The sequence below is a fragment of the Oryx dammah genome, unplaced genomic scaffold, assembly GCF_014754425.2.
Source record: "Oryx dammah isolate SB20612 unplaced genomic scaffold, SCBI_Odam_1.1 HiC_scaffold_6, whole genome shotgun sequence".
Taxonomy (NCBI): domain Eukaryota; kingdom Metazoa; phylum Chordata; class Mammalia; order Artiodactyla; family Bovidae; genus Oryx; species Oryx dammah.
The window spans coordinates 7,416,399-7,442,316 of record NW_024070190.1 but is presented as its reverse complement, the minus strand read 5'-3'; the positions used below and the strand labels follow the sequence as shown (position 1 = coordinate 7,442,316).

The 25,918-nt window shown below is 35.4% G+C and overlaps 1 protein-coding gene across 5 annotated transcripts in view; it reads right to left on the bottom strand.

Annotated features, from left to right (window-relative positions):
* The window catches only part of ARID4B (AT-rich interaction domain 4B), a 137,655-nt gene that overhangs the window by 40,460 nt on the left and 71,277 nt on the right, over positions 1-25,918 (bottom strand). For all 5 annotated transcript variants that reach the window (XM_040242709.1, XM_040242711.1, XM_040242713.1 and 2 more), the window contains exons 8-16: positions 16,531-16,669; positions 12,690-12,769; positions 10,954-11,030; positions 9,682-9,836; positions 6,361-6,433; positions 4,644-4,738; positions 3,538-3,635; positions 2,271-2,514; positions 1,790-1,965 (exon numbers count right to left, since the gene is read on the bottom strand). In XM_040242709.1, coding sequence (XP_040098643.1) covers positions 1,790-1,965; positions 2,271-2,514; positions 3,538-3,635; positions 4,644-4,738; positions 6,361-6,433; positions 9,682-9,836; positions 10,954-11,030; positions 12,690-12,769; positions 16,531-16,669 — 1,137 coding nt within the window. The remainder of the gene's footprint in view (positions 1-1,789; positions 1,966-2,270; positions 2,515-3,537; positions 3,636-4,643; positions 4,739-6,360; positions 6,434-9,681; positions 9,837-10,953; positions 11,031-12,689; positions 12,770-16,530; positions 16,670-25,918) is intronic.

Below are 25,918 nucleotides of genomic sequence, written 5' to 3'. Positions count from 1 at the left end.
CAGCCACATCAGGAAAATTTGTTTGTGGTATGATACATTTATAAATATCTGCAGTAAATAAAAAGCCATAGGAATTTTCCTGGTGGTCCAGCAGTTAAGAATCTACCTTGCAATATGGGCAACGCAGGTTCAATCCCTGGTCAGGGAACTGAGACTCCACATGCCACGGGGCAATTTTGCTTGTGTGCCACAACTGCTGAGCCCGAGATCTGGAACCCAGGCACTGCAGCTAGAGAGAAGCCTGGGTGCCACAACTAAGACCTGATACAGTCAGAAATAAAAACTTAAATTTTAAAAAAAGTGTATAGAAATGTTAAAAATTTAATAAATACATAAGCCATATAGCTGAAGAATTCAAAAAATCTACAAAATAGTTTATACCATAAAATAAGCTGAAGTACCAACGTGAATAATTAAGATAATTATTAGTCACACAGAGAAAATATAGGCTTATTACAGGGCTTTCCACACGGTAAATGCTCCAGAAATAGATGCATATTTATAAATCAGATTTTTAGGCAAAAAGCTGAATCCTTACTAAATTTCTTAATAGCTGACATAGTCTTCAAGTAGCAGCAGGGTACTTCAAATATACATTTAACACACAGAGAAACATAACCAAGTATCATAAACACTTTAACTATATCCATCTAAAGCCAGTTTTGTTTCATTTTTCCATGTTTATTTGCATGTTGTGGTCAAAATTTTAGAAGAACACTAAAATGGCTCAGTCAGTAAAGAATATGCCTGCAATGCAGGAGACAGGAGTTCAATCCCTGGGTCAGGAAGATTCCCTGGAGGAGAAATACCCACTCCAGTATTCTTGCCTGGAGAATCCCATGGACAGAGGAGTCTGGCAGGCTACAGCCATGGGGTCATAAGAGTCGGACACAACTTAGTGACTAAATCACCAACCACCACCAAAATGAGCAAGAGATTTTAAGCAAAAAATACTTACTAAGTTTCTTAAAAGTAGAAATAATTTCCAGTATCACTAAGGAGTACGTGAAATACACATTTGTACACAGAGAGACACATATATTACAAAGTGTAATAAACACATTTTACTATAGTCATCTAAGCATCGTTTTTTTCCTCTTCCTTGCTTGTCTGCATGCTGTGGCCAAATTTTAGAAAATACGAAAATGATCAAAAAATATATAGTTGTACTTATTTAAAAGAATCACTAACAATGGGGATGTTTAGCCTTTTTTTAAGCCTCAGAAACAAGATGAAATGCCAAAAACCACCTATAAAATGCAAGGTCCACTGTCAGTATAGGTATTCTTGATACATTGCTAAATAATTCTCAAACTGACCAAACCAAGTAAATGCTACTATCACATAAAATGCTATATAACAATTTTATAAACTAAGTACTAGCACTTTTCCATTCTTATTTTTTGCTTAAAAAATGATTACAACTCTCAAAATCTATACCCAACATACCATCTATAAAACACTGGAGAAAGACATCTTCCCAAATTTGTATTATCTAGTTATGAAGCAGAGGCTAATGCAGTAAGAACTGTTTTTCTCTAGCTCAAGATTTCATTAATTTCCATGATGAGAGCAAGAATAATGGATCAGAAATATGATCTTTTTCTAAAAATTTGCATTAGTAGGGTCTCTGAAGGAGGCAAATGCTATCTGCATAATAAATACAAATTAAAATCACTCAATTATTTATTTTGTCAATCACATTTAGATTCATAAAAACACACAAAGAGCAAATTACAAGAATTCATTCAGCTATAAAACGCGTCTTAACCAAAAGCAGACTTCTTACCCAGATTTTGCTTTTTCTTCTCCAGCTTCTACCTTTATGCTGAGGGGTTCATCTGTTCCAGCTCTATCATCATCTTTATCTTCCAGGTTTTCATTTTCTTCTGTTTTTTTCATGTTAACTTCTTTTTCCTGTTCAGATTGTGTAGGCATAGATTCTAATAAATTCTTTTTACTCCCCTAGAAAAAGATCAGAGGAACTAAACCAATAAAAGTAAAAACTGTCAGCCTAATTCCATTATCTAATTACTAGCACAGGAGGTACCAACCAGTACTAACACTGAGAAAGTTATTTTAACAATCTTCTGCCATCCCTAAAATAATGGCAAAAATAGCTAATGGCTATTTCAAACACAAAAATAGCATGTAATAAAGAAAATGCAAGAATAATAAAATTTATAAGATAAATTAAATAAGGAATCTTTAGAGAGGATGGAGAAAATGTACCAGAGAAAACGAAGGACTATTAACAGTATCCTATTTACCTGAGAGGGCTGAGTATTCTCCTTTCTTTCAACACCCTCTTCAAGAGGCTTTTCTTCTTTTGGTATTATATTCGCTTCCTCTTCAATCTTTATTTCTTTGATTTCTGGTTCATTTTCTTCCTTAACTTTTATTTCTTTTACATTTTCACACTCCTTACAAGGCTTGTTAACAACTTTCTCTGGCAGTGCCATCTGAAATTCAATATTGGCCGACCTACAGTACTCCTCAAAACCATATAAGTATCTGGAAACATGAAAAGAAGTTATATTTGGGAAAACATTTTGAAATGTTATTGTAGAGTTGTGGTTTTTAAAATATGTGTTCACTTCTAAGTTCTCAGATATTGAGCTACCTTAATATTCTAGCTTATTTTAATTCAGTTCTTTACAATCTTTTTACACAAATAGAAATATTTTTCAAAGAAAAAAACTTCATTTAAAAAAATGCTAAAAGGGAAAAGAAAGTCATCATCTTAAATGTAGTAACTGTAGTAATAGTAGCAAGTTAATAGCATCTATTTATATGCCAGATACTGGACCTCTGAGTATATGTAAAATTTCACTAGCTGATCAGACTAATCAGAGACAAATAGTATGAGACAAATAGTATTATCTCATTTTATAAACAAGAAAATCAAGGTCTGAAAGAACAAATAAGTGGCCCAAGGGCATAAACAACAAATAACTGGTAGAACCAGGATTCGAACCTGGGTTTATGTGACTTTAAAACTTTGGCATTTTAACTTCTACACAATACTTTGCAAATTTGCCTGAGCACAAAAACTTTCTTCACAGATTATCTCACAGATCTAGTATTCATGGAAATCAGTCCTGAATATTCACTGGAAGGACTGATGCTGAAGCTGAAACTCCAATACTTTGGCCACCTGATGCGAAGAACAGAGTCATGTGAAAAGATCCCGATGCTGGGAAAGATTGAAGGCGGGAGAAGAAGGGAACGACAGAGGAGGAGATGGTTGGATGGCATCATCGACTCAACGGACATGAGTCTGAGTAAACCCCTGGAGCTGGTGATGGACAGGGAGGCCTGGTGTGCTGCAGTCCATGGGGTCGCAAAGAGTTGGACACGACTGAGCAACTGAACTGAACTGAATATTCATGGGCTACACTCTAGAAAATGCTATTATAGAGTGATTACTCTAGTAAACCTTCCTTGAAATTACTAGCCTCAGTTACATGGTAAATTCCATCCTGCTTTCTAGGTAAAATCCTGTTGAATATAGCTATATCCAGTGCATGGACTTACTTTTTATAAGCACATTTAACATTGTATCCTGCAGCTGAATTTAAGACAGGGATTCCAAGATCTTGGTAGACTTGTTTCCAAACAGCCCCGCTTTCAATCTGAAAGAGTAAAATGAATATTTAAAAATTAAAAGGTGAGGAATATGATAAAATTTTGATAAACACCAAATGTGTATGTTTGTGTGTACGTATGTATTACGTAGTTCTATATTTGTTGTTTCTAGTCTCAAGGAATGGAAAATACCAATTTTGATAGGTTCTAAATAAAATAATCTGGTTTACAGCAATGTTTTTAAGTTAAGTTTTGGTATTCTAACAAATCTCAGAGAATTATAAATGCTGAAATCCTAGGTCATTTGACGTTTTACCTTTTGGCCATGCTTCAAGGCATGCAGGATTCCAGTTCCCTGACCAGGGATCAAGCTTGCTTCCCCTACAGGGGAAGTTCAGAGTCTTAACCATTAGATAGCCAGGGAAGTCCCCGTTTGTCGTTTAAATAAACCCTGCCATGGTAAATAAGAATACATCTACATGCCTGAATCAAAATCTTAATGAAATGACAGATTAAAAACATTTCAATGACGTATGATATTCTATAAGCTAATAAAGTCGTTTCAAGAATCCTAGTAACACAACGTACCTTTCCTCCCCCCAGAATAGTATTAACTGGATGAGTACCATACATCATAGCAACCTTAAGATAATTTCTTCAGTTCTGCATACATGCACACATATATATACAAATAATGTTTTCTTTATATGTAAGGCACAGTGGTAGAGATCAAGGATATAAAGAATATTAAGACAGATCGCTGCTCTTACCGATCTTACAGTCTAATGGAAAAGAGACACAGAATTTCTACTAACATGGTTGTGTTATGACTCAGATAGCTTATGAAAGTTTGACAAACTTAACAGTAAACTGGAAAGCTCATTTTAAAAAATCTTCAAGTTTAAATTTGGTCTGAGGAAGCTAGCTATTTCTAACTTGTACTCTCCATTTTCTTTTCCTTTTACTCAAGTTTTTGTTAATAGACACTTTTAGATAATATTTAGATAAGAAAACATGTATGAAGAACATGTTTCACTTCTGATCATAATACTTACATTATCAAATCCTCCAAGTTTGTGTACAAGCCTGAATAACTTAAAGAGATTCAAATTTCGATATCCAAGCACAGGTCGTTTATTAATAGGTGTGCCTATTAAAGAAAACACGGATGTATCAGAACCATGCTTCGTATTTATTTAAATTTTGAAAAGATTCAAACATTACCATCAAATATACACAGTGCAATCTGTGTCTATATGAGAAAAACATCCCTGGTTAATCAAAAATATATCTACTTAAATCCATTTTATCAAAACCTTTTTTCCTATATCAGATTTTTGAAACTTTATTTATATTTTATTCCACTTTCATTCCCCCGATGAGCAAAAGAATAAACAATAAATGAAGCAAAATAAAATACCAAAGCAAAATTTTAAAACATAGGGTAACAATGTTTGGTAGAGCTGAAAACAGTATTGAGATAATTGATGGGCAACTGCTTCACAGTGGGAATTACCTTTTATTTTCTTTGTATTTTACTAACTTACTACTATTCTACAAAGTAAGCAATTCTAAAGTTATAGTGTTGTTTATTCTAGGATGTAAGAAAGTAGAAGGATACTAAAACTATCAGACTGTTAGAATGTGATTAAGAGAAAGTAACAGGATAGAGATACACAACCTATTGCCCTTTCCAAAAAATATATGACGGGGATAATCATACTCTTCATTTTTTTCTAATATTAGATTTTATTCATTTTCTTCTCTTTTTAATTTAGCTTATATAGAAAAAGCTTAAGAATCAGCCCACCTTCTTAGGCCAAGCCTCCATGAACACAAATAAACAGATAAATCAAGGACATTTTATACTGAAGAATAAAAAGATAGCTACATTACAGTAGCCACTATGATTTATGAGAGCAAAAAGACCAAGCCCACAGCTACTCATCAACAATACAAAACTGGATTAAAAAAACATGAATTCACAGAGCATAGTAGTACTTCTAAGTATGATTCATTCATTTTGTCTTTTTCTTCAAGTCATAAAGCTTTCAGCCTCTGCCCTCTACCTTGCTAGCATCTTTACAGGAAAGGAAAAACTATACTCATAACAGCAGATAAGAAAGAAACGGGGCCACAGTTACTAGATGACCAGGTCATCACTGCAAGTTAAAAGTTAGTGTTAATTACCCATGCTTATATTTCTTGAACCACAAAGGCAGATTCAAAAAGCTAAGACAAGGCTCACCTTGAGACTTGGTCACCTTTCTGTACAGATGGTTTAATTTTGTTCTTAGTTTTATATGGCTAAGTCATAAGAAGTCTTATGGCCCATCTTAGAATAAATGACATGTCCGTCTGTGTGTCTCTCTTACATACACAAACACATACATCTTGGGGCTGGCAGTGATTTTAGAGAAGAGGCTTTTCTATAGGCATACATGGAGGCTCAAATAAAAAGACACTATGATTCCCATTCTGTTACTGTTTTCTAATGTAAAGGTTCTTTGGGGTTCCCCCAAAGAAGTGGTGGGAAAGACAGGACAAAATACAGTTATTTACGGGTCCATGGCCATAACATCCATCAAAATACTGTTAAATCCCACATTCTACTTACTACGTGACAGACATTAACACTAGGGTGCTGGTGATACTGGTAATCAAAATGATAGCCATGACTACCAGTGACATGCAGCTTAATAAACAGAATTCTTATTTTTAAGATATTATCTGATATCTACATTAATAATGAATCAAAGAAAAAACACTCACCTCTATCTTCCATAAATTTGTACAACTGCTGAAGAAAGTTCTCCCTTTCCTCTGGAAATGGTTCTATTTCTTCCTAATTTTAGTCACAGAAGAATAAAATATTATTTTCCTCAGTTAAGCATTTTAATAACACAAGCAGATTTCCTACCAACAGCAAAGACTAATACTCACTAGAATATTTCAAAGGCTTTTTACAAAAAAAAAAAATTACTTAACACTAAGCTATTCAAAACCAGAAAGTCTAGACATTTTATGCTTTACAGAGAACTATGTCCTAAAAGGTTATCTCAGTAGTGACAATCCCAAATGTAAATGCTCATATAAGAAATGAGACTAACAAGATGGTTCATGAACTTTTTACCACATCAGAGATCTAGTCTTTAAATCACGGTCACAGGCTCAAGAAGACCTACTCTCACTTATATTAATTTGGGTCAGGGCTTAACATCGAAACAGGCTCTACTCTTGCTCCTCCAGGAACTAAACAAGTGAGGGCCCCATCAGCTGCAACTAAAATTATCCTTCATTATATTCGGCCCCACAGTATAGTACTTCAAGCTTATAAAATCAGTAAAGTGGGGAACAAACTTGATCTACAATACCTGAAGATTCAGACTTAGGGAAATCTTCAAGTAATAAAATAGTTCCCCGATTTATCAATTACAAGGGAGGGACTAGCTTCTTGCTGCTGTGGCCAGGGGCTGTGGCAGTAGGGAGCTGGTCCTGAAGCAACCTGCAAGGAGCAGGGTAGTAGGTGAGATGGAGGAACTCATCAATTCAGTGACCATCAACAAACATTTAATGAGCACCAGTGAGTGTAGCCACTGTGCAAGGTGCTGAGTCAAAAGAGAAACGAGCGATGGTGCCTGTCATTACAGAGCATGGTCAGGGCTAACTGCAGAGGAAGGAACTCAAAATACACACTGAGGCTTTACAGTTAGTCTGGTTGAAACAAAAGTATCCCGCGTGGTAAAAGTCAGGAGAATACTTTTCAACTGATAGCCTAAATATATCATTCTAATTTTAAAAATCATGTGTCTAAAACCACTGCTGGCGTGAGATCGGCCTCTATCTTAAAAGCAAGCAGAAAAAAGGAAGTTAAAGACAATAAAAACTTGTATCGATAAAACTATTATGCTTGCTAATAATTGGGCAGAGAAGAATAAATGACAATTATTAGTTTGCTTATGATAAAATTTGTTTTTCTCAACCTAAACATGATCCACATGCACTGCATTTTGGTAAGGTAGTCAGACGTAAGTCTAGGGAATACTGTTTTCTAGGTATTTTCTTAAATGCCCCCATGGTACAATAAATATGTGACTTTCATAAACCACCAAATTTATTCTTACTGCAAAAAATTTTAAGTGAAGTCTGTATTTAACTTTAAAAAACTGTTTAAACTGGAAACCACATTTGGTTAACATAAATCTAAGTAACAAAAGTTTTGGTAACTAGTATTTACTGATCATCTGTTCCATGTTACACACTATGACAAGACACTATGAGTATAAGTACAAGTAAGATGGACTCCTGACCCTTGAGGAGCCTATTTATTAGTAGGGCAAAAAACAAACAGAAAATAATACATGCACATATGTAACGCATGTATATATGTATGCAAAAATTTCTACGAGTGGTATCTGTTTATAGACCATCAAATGGAGTGATTAACTTTTCTTGCAGAAGGTGATGGTTCTCTCCTTTACAGGGAAAATAGGTTAGTAAGGTTTAAAAAAACTCAACAGAAGTGTCTCATGCTGACAAAGGGCAGGGTGGGGAAGGGCACTGTGGACAAAGGTATTGGTTTGTACAGAAGTGAATAGAAACAAAGGTTTGTAATTCAATGTTGCTACAACCTAGTTCAAAGTAGGAGGGTAGGGAATTCCCTGGAGGGCCAATGTTAGAAATTTACACTTTCACTGCCAAGGGCCCGGGGTTCAACACCTGGTTGGGGAACTAAGATCTGGAAAGCCACGTGGTACCATCACAAACAAATAAACAAAAAAAAATAAAAGTAGGAGAATATACCAGAAGTAGTGATGGAAAAAAAGAGAGCACAGGTTCAGCTATAAAGGGAGGTTCTGAAAGTAAAGCCTGACTTCCAGAGTAATAAGTCATTCAGACTGTAGCCCACCAGTCCAAGGAATTTTCAGGCAAGAATACTAGAGTGGGTTGCCATTTCCTAATCCAAGGGGATCTTCCTGACCCAGAGACTGAACCTGCATCTTTTGTGTCTCCTGCACTACAGGCAGATTCTTTACCACTGTGCCACCTGAGAAGCCTTAAGCAAGGGACTGATGGCTTATTTTTAACATTTTAAATAGAAAGCAATGGGGAAGACCGACGCCAGGGAAACTTTCACACTACACACTGTCATTATAGATCACTATATTATAAAACATAAACTTTAAAATGTTCCTACTTCATCAATAGTTGTGTATTATAGTTACATGGCAAAATTTCATAACTTACCTAAAATATTACATATTGACATTAACTTATCTTTGTTTCCTAAAAACATTAAATACAATGGTCATGTATTGCAGCTATCATTATCTGCTGCATTATTCCCCCAATAATTTTCATAAAGCCATTCAGCAAACCATTAAAGAGCACAGTGGTGCACTGTCACTAGTAAGATTATGGGCAATTTTCTCAGTACTTGTCATGGATGGACCTAAAGTACCAGCTACAATCAAATCTATATTTAGCTCCTTGATCCATATAAATTCACAGATGTCTTATTTTGTCTTAGATAAAATCTAATACAAAAATCTTTGTATTGATTCTTTGAATCAAAGATATTAATCTTTACTTTTATGCTGATTATTCCTTTAACATCAGATAAAAGACATTTTATCCTTTATGAGATACTGTAATAAAATATGCAGATGTAAACATAGTATGAGATCACAGCTGTCTATGTGATGTTAAAAAGCATAGGTAAGTAGAGTTTTGCTGTATTAAGAAACATTTTTTCCCTTTTCTTAATTGAACTATAGATGACACACAATACTGTATCAATTTCAGGTGTATGACATATTGATTTGACATTTAAATACATTACAGACTGAAGATTAAGAAATATTTTTGAGAATACAGGGATAACTATACTTAATATTTTTAATTTCACAAAACCATATTTCTATTTTAAGGTTAAGTAAGCAAACTATTTGATTATGATGAATAAACAAGAACAACTGTATTATAAAACACTTCTAATACTAAAAATACTTAAGTGATAAATGACTTTATGCCAAATCCCAAAGGGAACTCAACTGTTTTTCATTGTAAAAGGCATTAACTCTTTTTACTCACCTCTTCTTCGCTGCTGTTATCCTCCTTTTCTTTTTCATCATCTTCCTCCTCCTCTTCTTCCTCTGCTTCGCTGCTAGAACTATCTTCTTTCAATTCAGTCTTCCAGTTAGCAGGAATAGTTCTACTTTTGTGAAATTCAAGTGCCTGATCAAAGGCTGGAAAGAGGTAACAAACTATCAACTGGAGAAATTAAGACAACTGATTTGTCTAAAAATATTAACAGGAAAAAGAAATAAAAACAATTGTGCTGCCACCATTGACATTTATGAAGAGGCTGCTATGGGCTAGGCACTGTGCTAACTGCTTTTCGGTGTAGCAGCCCATAATCTTAACCGTCTTAGGCATTAGCTATCTATTTTATAGATGGCAAAACTTAGGTGACTTAGGTTCAAACAAAGACAAGAAGAAAAAGGGGCAGATATATTCTTTTAAAACAAAAATTAAGAATGTCTAGTAAACATTAAAGTAAATCTAGTAAACATTAAAGTAAATCTTTATAATCATTTTATCAAAAAATTATTAAACAGTTTATATAATAGGCCCAGAGCCAATATAATAACTTACAAGTATCTGAAAATATACTATAAATATGTATTCTACATTTTTAGTTAACTCTAAATTAAAATTATATTAATGATTAATTTAACTGGATAAATAACAGTTATTCTCACTTTACAATACAGAGAAATAAATTCTCTACCATAAATCTTGATGATTTTTAACTAGTCATGGGCAAAGAAAAAAATAAAGTTATTTGCAGTGTGAAAAATCAAGTAAGATGTAATTACAGCATATTCCCCAATAAAATATAACTACTGTTACAAGAAATGACAAAAATCAAGACTACTTTGATTCCTGTGTTTACCATCCTCAGGAACTGATATTTACTAGGCCAGACTACAGTGATAGCTAATGATCTTGTTCTTGACCTTTTTTAGATTACTATCCCAAATATAAACTAAAAAAAAAAGAGATTACTATGATAACAAAAGACACATTGGTTTACAAAAGCAGAAGTCGCACAGGACCAAATGTAACTTCAAAGACTTCACTAAAAGACCAAAAGAACATTTAAGAAATACTTCAGAAATACTTCCTTAGTTTTTCTTTCTTCTCTGTTTGGCCACACTGTGCGACCTATGAGATCTTAGTTTCCTGACCAGAATCGAAGCTGGGCTCCAGCAGTAAAAGTGCAAAGTCCACCAATGTACCACCAGGGCATGCCCCATCAGTTTTTAAACTAAGTATAATTTGTTCCAAAATTACCCTTACCTTGTTTTAATACAGCATCAGGCTTTGGTACAGCATCACTAGTAATTTCATGGACATCCTTCCTTGGTACTGAAGTGCTGCATTTTTTTTTTTTAAGGAAAAAACCCACAAAAACACAATAAAGATTAATTAAGAGTCCAATTATCTACCACTGAAAGATACTGAGAACATGGGAACACTGATGCAAATGACTGCACACAGGGTTGCAAGTCTCAAACAAAATACTAGGCAGGACATTAAAAATGGAATCATCCAAAGAAGGACCCCACCTTAATAGATGTTTTATAAACAAGGAATTCTCAGAGTACCTGATTAAAGGCAATACTAAAAATATTGAAACCCTGAAAATAATAAATTAAAATGTTTACATAGCAGAATGCATCAATCCAATTTAAAAAACAAGTTAAACAGCAAGAATCTGCCATCATCTTAAGATAATCTCAAGAAATAAGTAAATAAATTTAAGATTGGAAGAAAATGTACTATTTTATAATGTAAAATGTTCAATAATTTTTTTAAACTGAATTCTAGGTTCAAAGCGAACTTCTAATATACAATTGAAGTTCTTTCATGTAGAAACTATAAGAAGGGTTTGGATGCAAGCAACTGGGAGAGGTCGTTTTATCATATATGTCACATTTATTTCTTACTTTACATGAATAAATCGTCTTTCAGCTTTTCTGCACTTGGTTTGTTTCAACCAATCCACAGAAGTCTAAAAACTATTCCAAATACACTTTTCAGTCTGCCTCTTTTTAAACTTTAAATTTAAAAATTTCAAATATATACAGAAGTATAACAGTAAAATGAACTCCCACGAATCCATCATACAACTACAACAATCATTAACTCGGAGTCAGTGTCTCATTTATACCCCTACCTACCTCCTCCCACCCCAACTGGATTATTCTAAAGCAAATCTCAGACATTATATAATTTAATTTATAATATTTTATTCTTTTAAAAATATAATCCTATCATCACACATTTAAAAATTCATAGTAATTTCTTAATATCAACAAACTAGTATTCAATTTCAATGCTCACATTTTTGTGAAAGTGGGTTTCATATAGATTATTTTTAAGTCATGTTTCAGAACATGAAAATCCAAAAACCAATCTTAACGTATCATGATCTTTTTAAAGCAGTCACCCAATAAGGCAAAATATCAACATAAAACACATGGATTTTCTAGTCACACAATTCTTAAAGGGAAAAAACACCCATAGAAAATGGTAACTCAGTTTTAGAAAAGATCTACATGAAAATTCATTGTCTTAATACCCAACATATATTTACAGTAACTCGTTTTAATCCTTAAGACTACTGCAAAATTCAAACGTTACATAACAGGTATTACCACACTCATTTAGAAGTAATTTAAAATGTTAGAAAATCCTAATTAGACATTCAAAACAATAAATATATATCAATTAATATATCTATGAAATATTAGGTGTGGTAGATATGTTGAATTTTCAATAAACCATCAGTTATTATATAGGCAAGTATTGATCAATTAGACAGCATTGAGAGTAGAGCTTAGAAAAGACCAAATGAAGAAGACATATTTTAAGACTGCTACACTTAATGATAATATGAAAGATGATCATGCTTTGAAACACTCTGATGATAAAAAGGAAAAGCAGAACATCACCGGAAATAACTAATCTATAATTTATCATCCTAATCTGGAAAAGCAGCTTATTTTTCAGACCAAGTGAATTATACTTACAATTTGCCATCTTTGAAAGATCGAACAAGAATATTATCCTTTTTCACAGCAATTTCATCACTACAGTCAGGACACACCACCTTTTTTAAAAATAAGCATGAAACTATTATAACTAAAAGCACTGTTTATAGATAGTTACATAAATATCAATTATTTAAATCTTCAAAAATAGTTTCAGCTTGAAATTTAAAAAACTAATTTTAGTTTGAGGGTAGAAACACATACACATGCGTAACAATATACACAAGTAATTTAAAGTTTATATCCTAAAACACACACATACATATGTGGGAATGCACACAAGTAATTTTATTTTCTATATCCTTCCAGCTCTCTGGATAATCCACATTAATTTTTGACATAGGCATGATGTTGAGAGCACAGTTGTGGCTGTGACTAGACTGATGCCATGGACCAAGTCTAGGCAGAAACAGAAAATTGGCTGAGAGTGGCACAGGGGTGGGAAGAGGGAGATAGACCAACAGAAGGCCTGCAGCAGGGCTGCAGGGGCCAGGGCGGGGTATCAGAATCTTAACCAGAGCAGCCTCTATCTTAAAAAAGACAGAGATGATGTGCTGGGTATTATTTACATCTAAACACGTATGTTAATAATACTAAAATTTCTCTATAACACTACTCATTCTAAAAATAAACGATTTTAGAGTGGGTACCTTCCTGGAATCTACGTAACATTTACTACTACCAAAATAAAAGATTTTATTTGACGTCACTCCAGCTATTACTGAAAAGTAAGGATAAAGCATGCCTTCTCAAAGATAATATTAATTCAAGACATCCATAAATTTTTTATTATTTTAATTCCAAGAGAGTTTACTATCTATATCAAGAACAACATCATAGTTTGGTTTTTTAATGAAAAAAAAGGGCTAAATAAGTATGACAGATTTAAGGACTGTCTCATTAGCTCTGAAAAATGCCACAATAGTACTTAAATGCATGTATTCTCACTACAGGTTTGAGAGGAGCCAGAAATACATAAGTTCTAATTCTGTCTTTAATTCATTTTTTTCTAATTTATTTTTTAATGTTTTGGCTGGATTGTGTGTTACACAGGATCTTTCTCACCAATGACTGAATATTCCTCCTTCAGTGGAAGCACTGGTCCTAACCACTGGATAGCACAGGAAATTCCCCTAATTCAGTCTCTAAAAGGTTAACAATTTCCATAATTGTAATTGCACTGCATTAGCATTGCTTAAATGTTGATGGCATCATGAAATAATTCACTAAGAAAAGGCTTTTATGTGTATTAGCATCTAGGAAAACTTTCCTATCATTTCAAAAGTAATGACAGGAAGTAGATTACTGAAGTAAATACTTAATTTGTCCACTCATTCATCCACTCTACAAATATAAACTATTTCATCAAGGTACTGTGTACTAGAGCACAGAGGCCAAGACAGTCACTGTTTCTCCCCACAGTGAGCGTGTACTCTAACTGGGAAGACAAGCACTCAACAAGTTAAGTGCACATTTATTTAACTGCTATTATCTAGGTGGTCAGAAATCACTTTCTTGAGGACACAACATTTACACTAAGCTTTGAAAACTGAGGAGGAACTGACTTGACAAAGGATGGATGTGTAATACACATGTCTGTAGGCCAGGCTGCAAGAAGAGGAAACGGATTATGGGAAGGGCCTGACACAGCAAGCAGGGCAACTAGGAAGCAAAAGGTCAACACGGCTAACTTTCTGCCTGGGCTGAATAAGAAAGATAAGCAGAGCTTAGATTTGACCATTTTGTAAGCCATGGTAATTCTGAGGACAAAAATCTAAAGTCTCTCAGAGAAGGATCTGAAGCAAGGCAATGTCATAACAGAATGGTGACCTGGATATAAAGTGGTGGTGACAGCAAATTAAAGGAATGAGAAATATTAGAGATAATTAGGGAAGTGAAGAGGTGAGAGAGAAAAGGATGCTTACATTTCTACCTTGTGCAAATGGTGTCATTCACAGGGAAAGGAAACAATGGAGAGGGGTCAAGTTTGGGAATACAGGGAGGAGAGAGTATGCTTAGGTTTATTAAGCTTGTTAAGTCTTCAGGTGACTAAAGGACAACCAAGTGGAGACACTGAATAGACAGATACTCAGGTCCAGAGCTCAGAGCAGAGGTCTGAACGCTAAGATAGAAACCGGGGAGTAAACAGCCTAAACAGAGGTCTAAAACTGTGAGCCAAATCACCCATTTTTTTCTTTCTCATGAGATTGGATTTTTGAAAAACAAACATGACAGACTCTGCTGACATTGTGTGTAAGTAAGCAGGTCCACTCTCCATTCTGCTACAGGAACTAAAATCCGTATTTTATCCCATTTACCCATGCATCTGATTTTCTCGGTCCTTAAGACATTTCAGTTTATTATCCCTGCAACCAATGTTATTAAAGGGGATGAGATCACCCTGAAAAAACAGAGTGATATCTTCTGGACCCTAAACAACAACAGTTAAAGCTCAGAGGAAAAATGATGACTGAAACTGAAAAACAGGACTGTGTGAATCAGGAAAGCTAAGATTTCCACCCCTTAAAATGGGGGTAAATACCACTATGTTTCAGCCTCAATTAGGATGAAATGAGACTGTGCACTTACCTTAACAAGTTAGCACAGGGGAAGTGCTCAAAACATGGTAGCTATTTACTGTTCCTAAGAGTATGCAACTGTTTTCTAACATGATATTAGCAGGCACTTGTTAACATTACTCAATTTATAAACTACTTTCAAAAATAAAAATGCAAATATTTTATGTGATTATGTCAAGGTTGTTTGATTCAGAACACAATTTCACACTCTTGTTGATAAAAATTATCCATTATTGTCCAAGAGATCTCAAATTTGCGTGGAGGATAACACGTATCAATAATGCTAAGATGTTAAAAATAATAATGAAATGTTGACTAAGCAGATTACTAACCTTTTGGTACTGTTAATCTTTTCCTCATCATCAGGAAACTATTTAGAAATGATGATGAGAATGTTAAATTAATATTGAAAATACCAAAGTGAAAATTTTAATGTTCCTGTTGTTTTAGAAAAAGACACACGAAGCTCTTTCAAAACACGTTTTCAAAAGAAATGCTCACAAAGAATCTTAGTGCTTTATGAAAAAAGAAATGACCACATACACTGACTTAAGCTTTCTGCTTACCATTAACCCAAAGCTTGACAGGTTATTTAACCCTTCTAACAATGAGTTTCCTTATCTTTAAATGAGGATAAGTAATACATACCTCATAATCCTCATAAAGATCTTAGCACAATCCTACACACAGCAGACATCCAATAAATGAGGAATGGATAGATGGATATACGAAGAGGTACAAAGGTATTATACAACATTCACATTTATGAAAATAATTGCCCTCATTAGTTTAAATTAAAAGAGCTGACATTTATTGGGCACTTATTTTGTGCAAAACACTTTTAATCCTCAGGATACAGAATACAAAACGTTCAACAAAAATGACGACAAATAGATACCATTTGCAGACAACAGTAGAAAACAGGATTCCGCTCTTCTTTAGCAGTCTTCTGCATGGTACATTTAGAAGCTTTAAAAGTTTGCACAAGGAATTTTCTATCCAAAATTCAGCAGTGTAATATACCAAGCCTCTAAAATTACCATGATTTTGCTTTTCATGGATGAATTCAAAAGTTCTTTGTACTCAGAAAGAATTTTCAAAGTAATTCTGTGTGAACTGAATGATGCTAAAACCATTTCCCATTCTGTACCTATGAAAAACACTGATTTTTAAGAAAATCAACTGCTTTCTTCATGAACTTATATACTTGAAAATTAAACTCTTATACTGAAGTTACTCACCAATGCAGGAAACCACAGTGCTTTCTTTTTATCCAAACTAATGTAATCTACACATACAACTTTTCCCAGAAGCTCATCAATCTGTTTCCTATCATCCTCATCTTCATCACTGGAGGATGAAGAAGACTCTTCCTCTGGTCTAGGGAGAGAAAAAATGAGATATTCCTGTTTATCATCACAAAGAATAAGCATGCCAAGTTGATAAATACAGGTTTTCTAGAAATCCTATCCTGTTTCCTACAACCTACAAAATGGCTAAATTAAAATTTTTAATAGCTTTCTAAATTGCTAAAGAATAATTTTTTTTAAAAAGGTTATCACTAGAGGAAAAGCACAGCATTTTCCTTAAAATGTCCTGAATTTATTTAGTACTATTTTAAAAGATTACACGGAAGATCAAAACACAATGGCACTGGTTCCCAAATTCTCAAAACCTGAAGGCCCCGTTTTAAGTATATGAGGACTGCACTAAAATACACTACGTTCTCCTCTCAGATTAAAGGAATTCTAGAAATGGTAATGCACTCCCAGTACAAAGCAAATTTTAAAAGGGGGAAGGGAGGAGATCTTTACTAACAGAGGGTCAAGGTAGAGAGAGGAGACAATCTGATAAGATATCCCCACTGCTATGCTTAATATCAGATACATAAAAACTAAGTATTCATAAGATGTACAATATGGTTCTTTTGTATTATGTGAAAAATTCCTTTTGGTTACACTGTATTCTGAATAAATTAAAAAGAAAAAGGAACTCAAACCATCCATTTGATGTTAGAGGTAAGTACAGTAAAAAATAAAACTTAAAAAGAGAGGGGAAAAATAAAAACACAAACACACAAAACAAAGTTCTCAATCTGGTTTTAAAAAAGCCCACAGTCAGTACTAAAGAAAATGGATTCTAATGGGGGGATGTGCAGGAGGCTTGGAGGGAGGGGGACATATGTATACGGCTGATTCACTTTGTTGCACAGCAGAAACTAACACAACATTGTAAAATAATTATACTCCAGTTAAAAAAAATTATTCTAATTACTATGTTCAAAATGCCCAGAATAAAGATATTAAGAAATGTGGAATAAATAGACTGCGACAAAATGAGAAGTAAACACATATGGTATTTTTATAAAATGAAAAGCCTGACAACACAAATGTCATCCCCTCGTATTTATGTGTGCTGCGTGCTTAGCCGAGTCCGACTCTGCAATCGCATGGACTCTAGCCCTCCACGCTCCTCTGTCCATGCGATTTTCCCCGCAAGAATACTGGAGTGGGTTGCCATTTCCTGCTTCATTATATCTATATATTCCAACATAAATATAAAGGAAGCAAAACCTATTATAACACTGTTAAACATTTTATAGTGATAAGGGGAATATCATGATTTGATTTCAGTGATCATTCAATTGACCTAAAAATTGTCCCCTGATAAAGAACAAACCACATCTTCAAAGTTTGCTACTGAGAACACTGTACTTCAAAATGGCACTTAAAGCAGTTCAACCTCTACTTAGAAAGCAGGTAATAGGCAGCAGGAAAAACCAACATATTTTCATATTAGTGGAGCAGAAAAGCTTACAAATAGGCACACAGCTTGGAACAGTAATGACAGACCTTCACAAGTCTGATTTCTACTTGATTAGAAGAACTTCTCAAAGACAAGGACTTTTATTTCTCCACTTTCTAATGATTATAGAACACAATCAAATTTAAAATCATAATTATTGTTTTTTTCAAAATAGTCACAAAGGACGTATTCAGCTACGGATGCCCTCTATGCCATTACCATTAGCAAGACAAAATCACAATGTCACAAATAACATTAATCAAATCTGTAAAACACAGAAAGAGAAAACTGGGCTTTACTCGGCTAACACAATCATCTGCGATAGTATAAAAGTTCTAATTTCTTTCCTAAGACTTAACGAATGTGAAGACTTCAGACACGAGACAGTTATCTATCTACTATAAACTGACTGGCTACATAGAACATCCATCCACTTTACTGTCTAGGTTCCACTCCAAAACCATTCCCCACTCATGGACTAGACACCCTTCTCCACTCTCACATCCTCAAGCTTTTGTTCTAGCAATGTTCCTACCTCTCCCCTCTATCAGTTTTTCTACCTCTACTAGTTTGAGTCCTCCTAGCCCTGTGTTTGGAGAAGGCGATGGCACCCCAATCCAGTACTCTTGCCTGGAAAACCCCATGGACGGAGGAGCCTGGTAGGCTGCAGTTCATGGGGTCGAGAAGAGTCGGACAAGACTGAGCAACTTCACTTTCACTTTTCACTTTCATGCATTAGAGAAGGAAATGGCAACCCACTCCAGTGTTCTTGCCTGGAGAATCCCAGGGACAGGGGAGCCTGGTGGGCTGCTGTCTATGGGGTCGCACAGAGTCAGACACGACTGAGGCAACTTAGCAGCAGCAGCAGTACTGTGTTATTTCTAAGAAAATGCTGTTACTTCCTCCACTTAAAAAAAAACAACAAAAGACCCCTTGACCTCATTTTCTCTACCAGCTACTACTCTTTGCAGAGAAACAGCCTGGAATGCTTTATCCCCAGACACTTGGAAACTTTTTCACCTCCTCTAAGTCTCTGTTCAAATGTCATTTTAATTACAATCACCTTATTCAAATTTGCTTCCCTGGTGGCTCAGAGGTTGAAGTGTCTGCCTGCAATGCAGGAGACCTGGGTTCGATCCCTGGGTTGGGAAGATCCCCAGGAGAAGGAAATGGCAACCCACTCCAGTACTCTTGCCTGGAGAATCCCATGGACAGAGGAGCCCGGTGGGCTACAGTCCACGGGATCACAAAGAGTCGGACACAACTGAGCAACTTCACTCGCTTATTCAAATTTACAACCTGCCCATCCCAATCCCCCAATCTTATTTTATTTCCACAGCACTAACAAATCTATCATACTATATAATTTACTTCCTTCTTCTTTTTTTCTGTATTGCCCATCTCTCTCCATATGAGACAGTGTCAGCTCTAAAGGTAGAGGAGGTGTTCTGGCTGCACCGCATGGCATGCAGGATTTTACTTCTCTGACCAGGGATGGAATCCATGTCCAATGCATTTGAAGTATGGAGCCTTAACCACTGGACCACATAGGAAGTCTCCCAGAGACTTTATGAATGCCTGTTTTGTTCACTGATATATCCCATGTACTTGAACAGTGCTTGCCACAACACAGATGCTCAACAAGTATTTGCTGACTAAATAAGTGAACTAAATAGGTTTATTTCTTTCTACTATGATACTTCTGATTTCTATTTCTCCTGAAATTACACAATGTATACAATCAACATAATGTATACAACCAGTTTAAACCATACCTTTATACCTAAGACTCCTGTAATTTTTTCTTATAGTGGAATGTACCCACGAAATTGTTTATATAAGACGAGTACTCAATAAACTGATAAACCAAAATAAATGAGCATTGGAAATATTTTAAAGGAGCAAAGACAGAATAAGCAGAGAATATGCTTGGTGTTTACTCCCCTCTGGCACTGTTGCTTCTCTGGTACCAGCTATGTGTTTATAGAGCCACAACAAAATAACTAGTGTAGCGGAAATGACATGTGATGATGCCACTGGAAACAATGCTAATTACACGGGAATGTTTACCAAACAAACGAACAGCTAGTCACTTAAAGCTGATCACACATCGATATTAATTATAAATTAATTATAAATCAAGGAAGAATTTGGCAACTTAGACATGTGCCAAAGAATACCATATGATGAGGTACAAATAGAAAACTGAGCCAGAAACTTCAGAGGCTCAATCTTTAAAATGCAATTTGGACTTCAGTGATCCTTACTCTTTCAAACAACTAACTCAGCTTCAAATTTTGTATTGCAAATTCAAAATCTGTATTAGTTATCAGGAAAAATGTGTAGCCTCTTAAGAGATTAAAATATACAGATCATACGAACATGTATGAACTTAACCAGTAAAACATTTTTTCCCAGTTTTTATCAAGAAGGAAACTAGAATCAAATTCTTGTATCAAAATAAAGCAGTTAATAATAAAAAGAACTTTTGGACTTAGGTAGTGGTGCTGGTTGTAAATTTTGTGAATATACTAAAAAAAAAAAAGAAAACAATACTTAAAAGGGTGAATTTTATATGTGAATTATATCTCAATAAAAATATTATTCAAGATCGATCTGTAGACCTGTAAATATCCGGTACAAATCACTAGTTTATTGGGTAAATCTTAGCAATGTTACTGGGTAGAAACTACCCACAAATAATACCTAACAAGTATCATTACAAGTCTTATTATGCTTTATCCTTTCTCTGAAGGATAACAGCCTAGAGTGCTTTCTTACAAAGAGTCTTGCATATATACTTAGGCCACGTTACTGGAAAAAACTTTTGGAGGAGCACAAAAATTTCTGTAATTTCAGCATTCTCTTCTTTAATGTAGGTAGAATCAAAGAAGACTTTTGCATACAATATAAATTATAAGGGAAAAATTCACTCAAGTTATACATTATCAAAAGGATCAATAACTTGCTTTTAAAAAATTAAGCTACAGGATGATAATCTTTCAAACATATCTGAATACATTAGGATTAAAAGCAGACTATAAATAAAATAATTAAAGGAAGGTGTCAAAAATAATCAATTTTGGAATAACTAGAGGCCAGTTAACTGGTCCATGGATTAACAGTTCTTAAAAGAAAACAAACGTAGTGATATATTACTGCAACAATGGAGTCCCGGGAATCCTGGGAAGGATAACCTTATTTATCTTTGTAGAAATTTTAAATGGCAATCAGAGAACCATAATGAAGACCTTTTCAAGTTGAGTAATGGAAGAGGAAATGAAGGTCAGATAAATGACCTTAAGACGCAGGTCCCAGATTTTGTTGCAGAAAATCACTCTGAAGAAAGGGAAGAAAGAACTTCGAGGAAGTGTAATTTAGGGAGACGGGCATTTTAAGCTGGGGTGCTTGCCAGTGGCGCTTACATGCCAACGCTTAGAGCACCAAGGAGGCACCAAGAATGGCCACAGTAGTGAGATGGAGGAAGCAGCAAGTGAAGGAAGACTGGAGACAGGCGGCACGTCATTTCCTACAGCGTGATTCTCGACCTTTGTTCTGCCTTCACACTTCACATATTTACAGCAAATCTTTCATTGTACACACAGATTCTCAACAGGAAAATCACTAATTCAGTGCCTGCTAGAGTCTTTAGAAAACGAAAATCAATTTGCTCAGTGACAACTGCATGCTTTCTTCTCATATACAAGAAAGGGAGACCTCAGCCAAGAAACATAACAGATATTTTAAATAATATACTAAAATTTTTGGTCTTCTGGGTGTGTTTATGTGTGTGTGCGTGCTGGGTGTGTGTGTGTGTGTGTGCTGAGTGTGTGCTGGGTGTGTGTGCACACTGGGGGTGTGTGTGTGTGCTGGGTGTATGTGTATGTATGCTGGGTATGTGTATGTGTGCTGGGTGTGTGTGTGTGTGTGTGCATGCTGGGTGTGTGTGTGTGTGTGTGTGTGTGCTGCGCAGCTTGTGGAATCTGAAGTTTCCCAACTGGATCTGGGCCCTCAGAATTCCTTTTTGGTCATTTTTGTGGATCAATCTATGTGATAATCCATAAATTACCTTATTTTAAAATATTTTTACACTCCTGGATGACATCTGTAGAAAGGTAAAATATTGTCTATATATTAGATGAAATTTGCTTCAAAATTAAAAGGATTCTTGATTCAAAAACAGTTTTCCCTAGAGTATGTACATAATATAAAACAAAGGAATGATGTTAAATTCACAAAATAGAGCCCCAAACAGTCCTTTCTGTCAGACATAAACACTAGTAAGCAGAATTTTTACATACTTAAATTTTATTTGTAAATGAAATCGTGTTACATACTGATATTTCATGCAAGTTTTTTCATTCAATACATGATGATGATATCTAGTACATATACATGTGTGTCTGTTAGTCACTTCAGTTCAGTTCAGTCGCTCAGTCGTGTCCGACTCTTTGCGACCCCGTGAATCGCAGCACACCAGGCCCCCCTGTCCAGCACCAACTCCCGGAGTTCACTCAGACTCGCATCATCGAGTCAGTGATGCCATCCAGCCATCTCATCCTCTGTCGTCCCCTTCTCCTCCTGCCCCCAATCCCTCCCAGCATCAGAGTCTTTTCCAATGAGTCAACTCTTTGCATGAGGTGGCCAAAGTACTGGAGTTTCAGCTTTAGCATCATTCCTTCCAAAGAAATCCCAGGGCTGATCTCCTTTAGAATGGACTGGTTGGATCTCCTTGCAGTCCAAGGGACTCTCAAGAGTCTTCTCCAACACCACAGTTCAAAAGCATCAATTCTTCAGCACTTTCTCACATCCATACATGACCACAGGAAAAACCATAGCTTTGACTAGATGGACATTAGTTGGCAAAGTAATGTCTCTGCTTTTCAATATGCTATCTAGGTTGGTCATAACTTTTCTTCCAAGGAGTAAGTGTCTTTTAATTTCATGGCTGCAATCACCATCTGCAGTGATTTTGGAGGCCCCCAAAATAAAGTCTGCCACTGTTTCCACTGTTTCCCCATCTGTTTCCCATGAAGTGATGGGAGCAGATGCCATGATCTTCCTTTTCTGAATGTTGAGCTTTAAGCCAACCTTTTCACTCCCCTCTTTCACTTTCATCAAGAGGCTTTTTAGTTCCTCTTCACTTTCTGCCATAAGGGTGGTGTCATCTGCATATCTGAGGTGATTGATATTTCTCCCAGCAATCTTGATTCCAGCTTGTGTTTCTTCCAGCCCAGCGTTTCTCATGATGTACTCTGCATATAAGTTAAATAAGCAGGGTGACAATATACAGCCTTGATGTACTCCTTTTCCTATTTGGAACCAGTCTGTTGTTCCATGTCCAGTTCTAACTGTTGCTTCCTGGCCTGCATACAGATTTCTCAAGAGTCACTTAGTTGTGTCCAACTCTTTATGACTCCATGGACTGTAGCTGACCAGGCTCCTCTCATGGGATTCTCCAAGCAAGAATAGTGGAGTCGGTTGCCATTTCCTTTTCCAGGGGATCTTCCCGACCCAGGGATCAAACCTGGGTCTCCTGTGTTGCAGGCGGATTCTTTACCATCTGAGATACAGGGAAGTCTTACTGATTACTAAGTGATTATTATTAGTAATAGTAATTTATATAAACCTTTTAAGGATATGAATTCATTTCACCTTTGAAACAACTCTACGGGCTTCCCTGATGGCTCAGACAGTCTACACTGCATACAGTCTACCTGAAGTGCAGAAGATCTGGGTTAGATCCCCAGGTTGGGAAGATCCCCTGGGAAAGGAAATGGCAACCCACTCCAGTATTCTTGCCTGGAAAATCCCATGGATGGAGGAGCCTGCCAGGCTACAGTCCATGGGGTCGCAAACAGTTGCACATGACTGAGTGACTTCACTTTCTTTCAAACTGAACTCTTAAAGAGACAGGGAATACTATTACCTCAATTTTACAGATGAGAAAATTGAGGTATGAAAAGACTGAGCATGCTGCCCAAAGTCACAAAGCAAGGAAGTGGCAGAAGCAGGATTCAAACCCATGCTACTGTGCTTCACTGTTCACACTTAAGATCTCTGTTTTTTTTTTGGCCACACCTCGAGACATGCTGGATCTCAGTTCCCTGACCAGGCATTGAACCCTTGCCCCGTCCAGTGGAAGTATGGAGTCTTAACCACTGGACTAACAGGAAAGTTTCCACTGTTCACACTCTCAACTCAGCCACACTTCCACTCTTAAGAGCTAGAAAAGTGGAAAATCTTTGCTAATAAAAGTAATTTTACATTAAATACACCCACACCTCACTATTTCAACATCATCAATCACAATTAAGAGTTGACTCTAAAGCTATGGGAAGAATATAATGATCAATGATAGATAAAATTTTAATTCACAATTGAAATTTTTAATTTTCAAATGGATATCAAAATATTTAACTTGTAAGTGCTTCAGTGAATATGTTATGGCAAATAATGGCCCTCTGAAAACCTGAAAACAGTATTAGATCACAATAACATTTATTAATCACAACAGGACTCTTCTAAACTGATAATGTCATTGTACATTTTTTACTTGTTTTTTTCTTTCTGGCTAGAATACTCAAATTTTAAATGTTACACAAAGAAGAGTAAATAATAATCACAACCTCAGTATCCTAAAAATAATCAAGTCACCAGCAAGCTACATCACAAGTGAGAGAAACTGTCACCTATTAATTAAGAAAACATTTTCTAAAAGATTCAAAGAAGGAAGAAAAAGAAATGCATGGTCCAAACATTAGCAGCAATATAATCAATATTAAATATTTTTTCAATGCAAGGATTTGTCTTTTCATTCCCTCCCTCAAATGAGTCCCTATTCATTTCCTGTTAAAATTTATTTGGAAAATTAACTGTGATACTCTAAACAAGAAAGAGTCTGAATGGGAAAAGGACTATGCCACATGGGAGAGTTCAAGTCCTGGTCCTTTCCTTCCTGTGTTTCTTGGATTAGTTACTGTCTCGGAGACCAACTTCCCCAATTCTTAATAGGGATAAAAATAATACCTACCTTTATGAGTTCGCTATCAGGCTGAAACTAAGCTATATGAGAGAGCATGTTTACCTAATTTTTATTGTCAAAGCTTAGTCACTATTAGATTTAATACCTGACTCTATTTTGAATGAAAGCATTCACTTCCATTTAAAAGTTTCAATAATTCAACTAAATATTGTCCGTACCTACTCTGATAATACTTAGCTCAGGCACATTAATATTTTAAAAAATTTATCCAAGTAAAATATTCAAAACTGTTTTTAAACAATTTAACCTCCAATAGAATAAATTAAAAACTACTTTTTACTGCCGCATCCTTTCCCATTTTCTTCTGCAGAGACAACTGCTTTTAATTTCAACTCTTTCAGCTCTGACAGTTAAAACCTCATTGGTAAGATTCTTACACCACTATATTTATCTATTTAAGATGCTATTCTATCGATTTCCCATTGTTATAAGGACTTGACTTTTATATTTAAGTAACTTCTCTACCCTCCATCCTACTAATGCAGTGTTTCTAATATAATTTTTTGAGAGGAGTAACTAAATGCCTTTGCTATTTTTTCCCATCTGTTACCACTGTTATCTTTAATTTCCCCCTAATGTTCCATCATACGTGATAACAAGTCCTCCCTTTAATAGCAATTTTCCTTTCTCCACTCTCCAGTCTACTGATGACTGGCACCTAGTGTTATCACTGAGAAGTCTGATGCCTGCCATTCTGCTTCTCAGTCCTTAGCAATAAACTGTTTTTTCTTTCTGGAACTGTTAGAAGATTGTTTATCTCTGATGACTTGAAGTTTCAT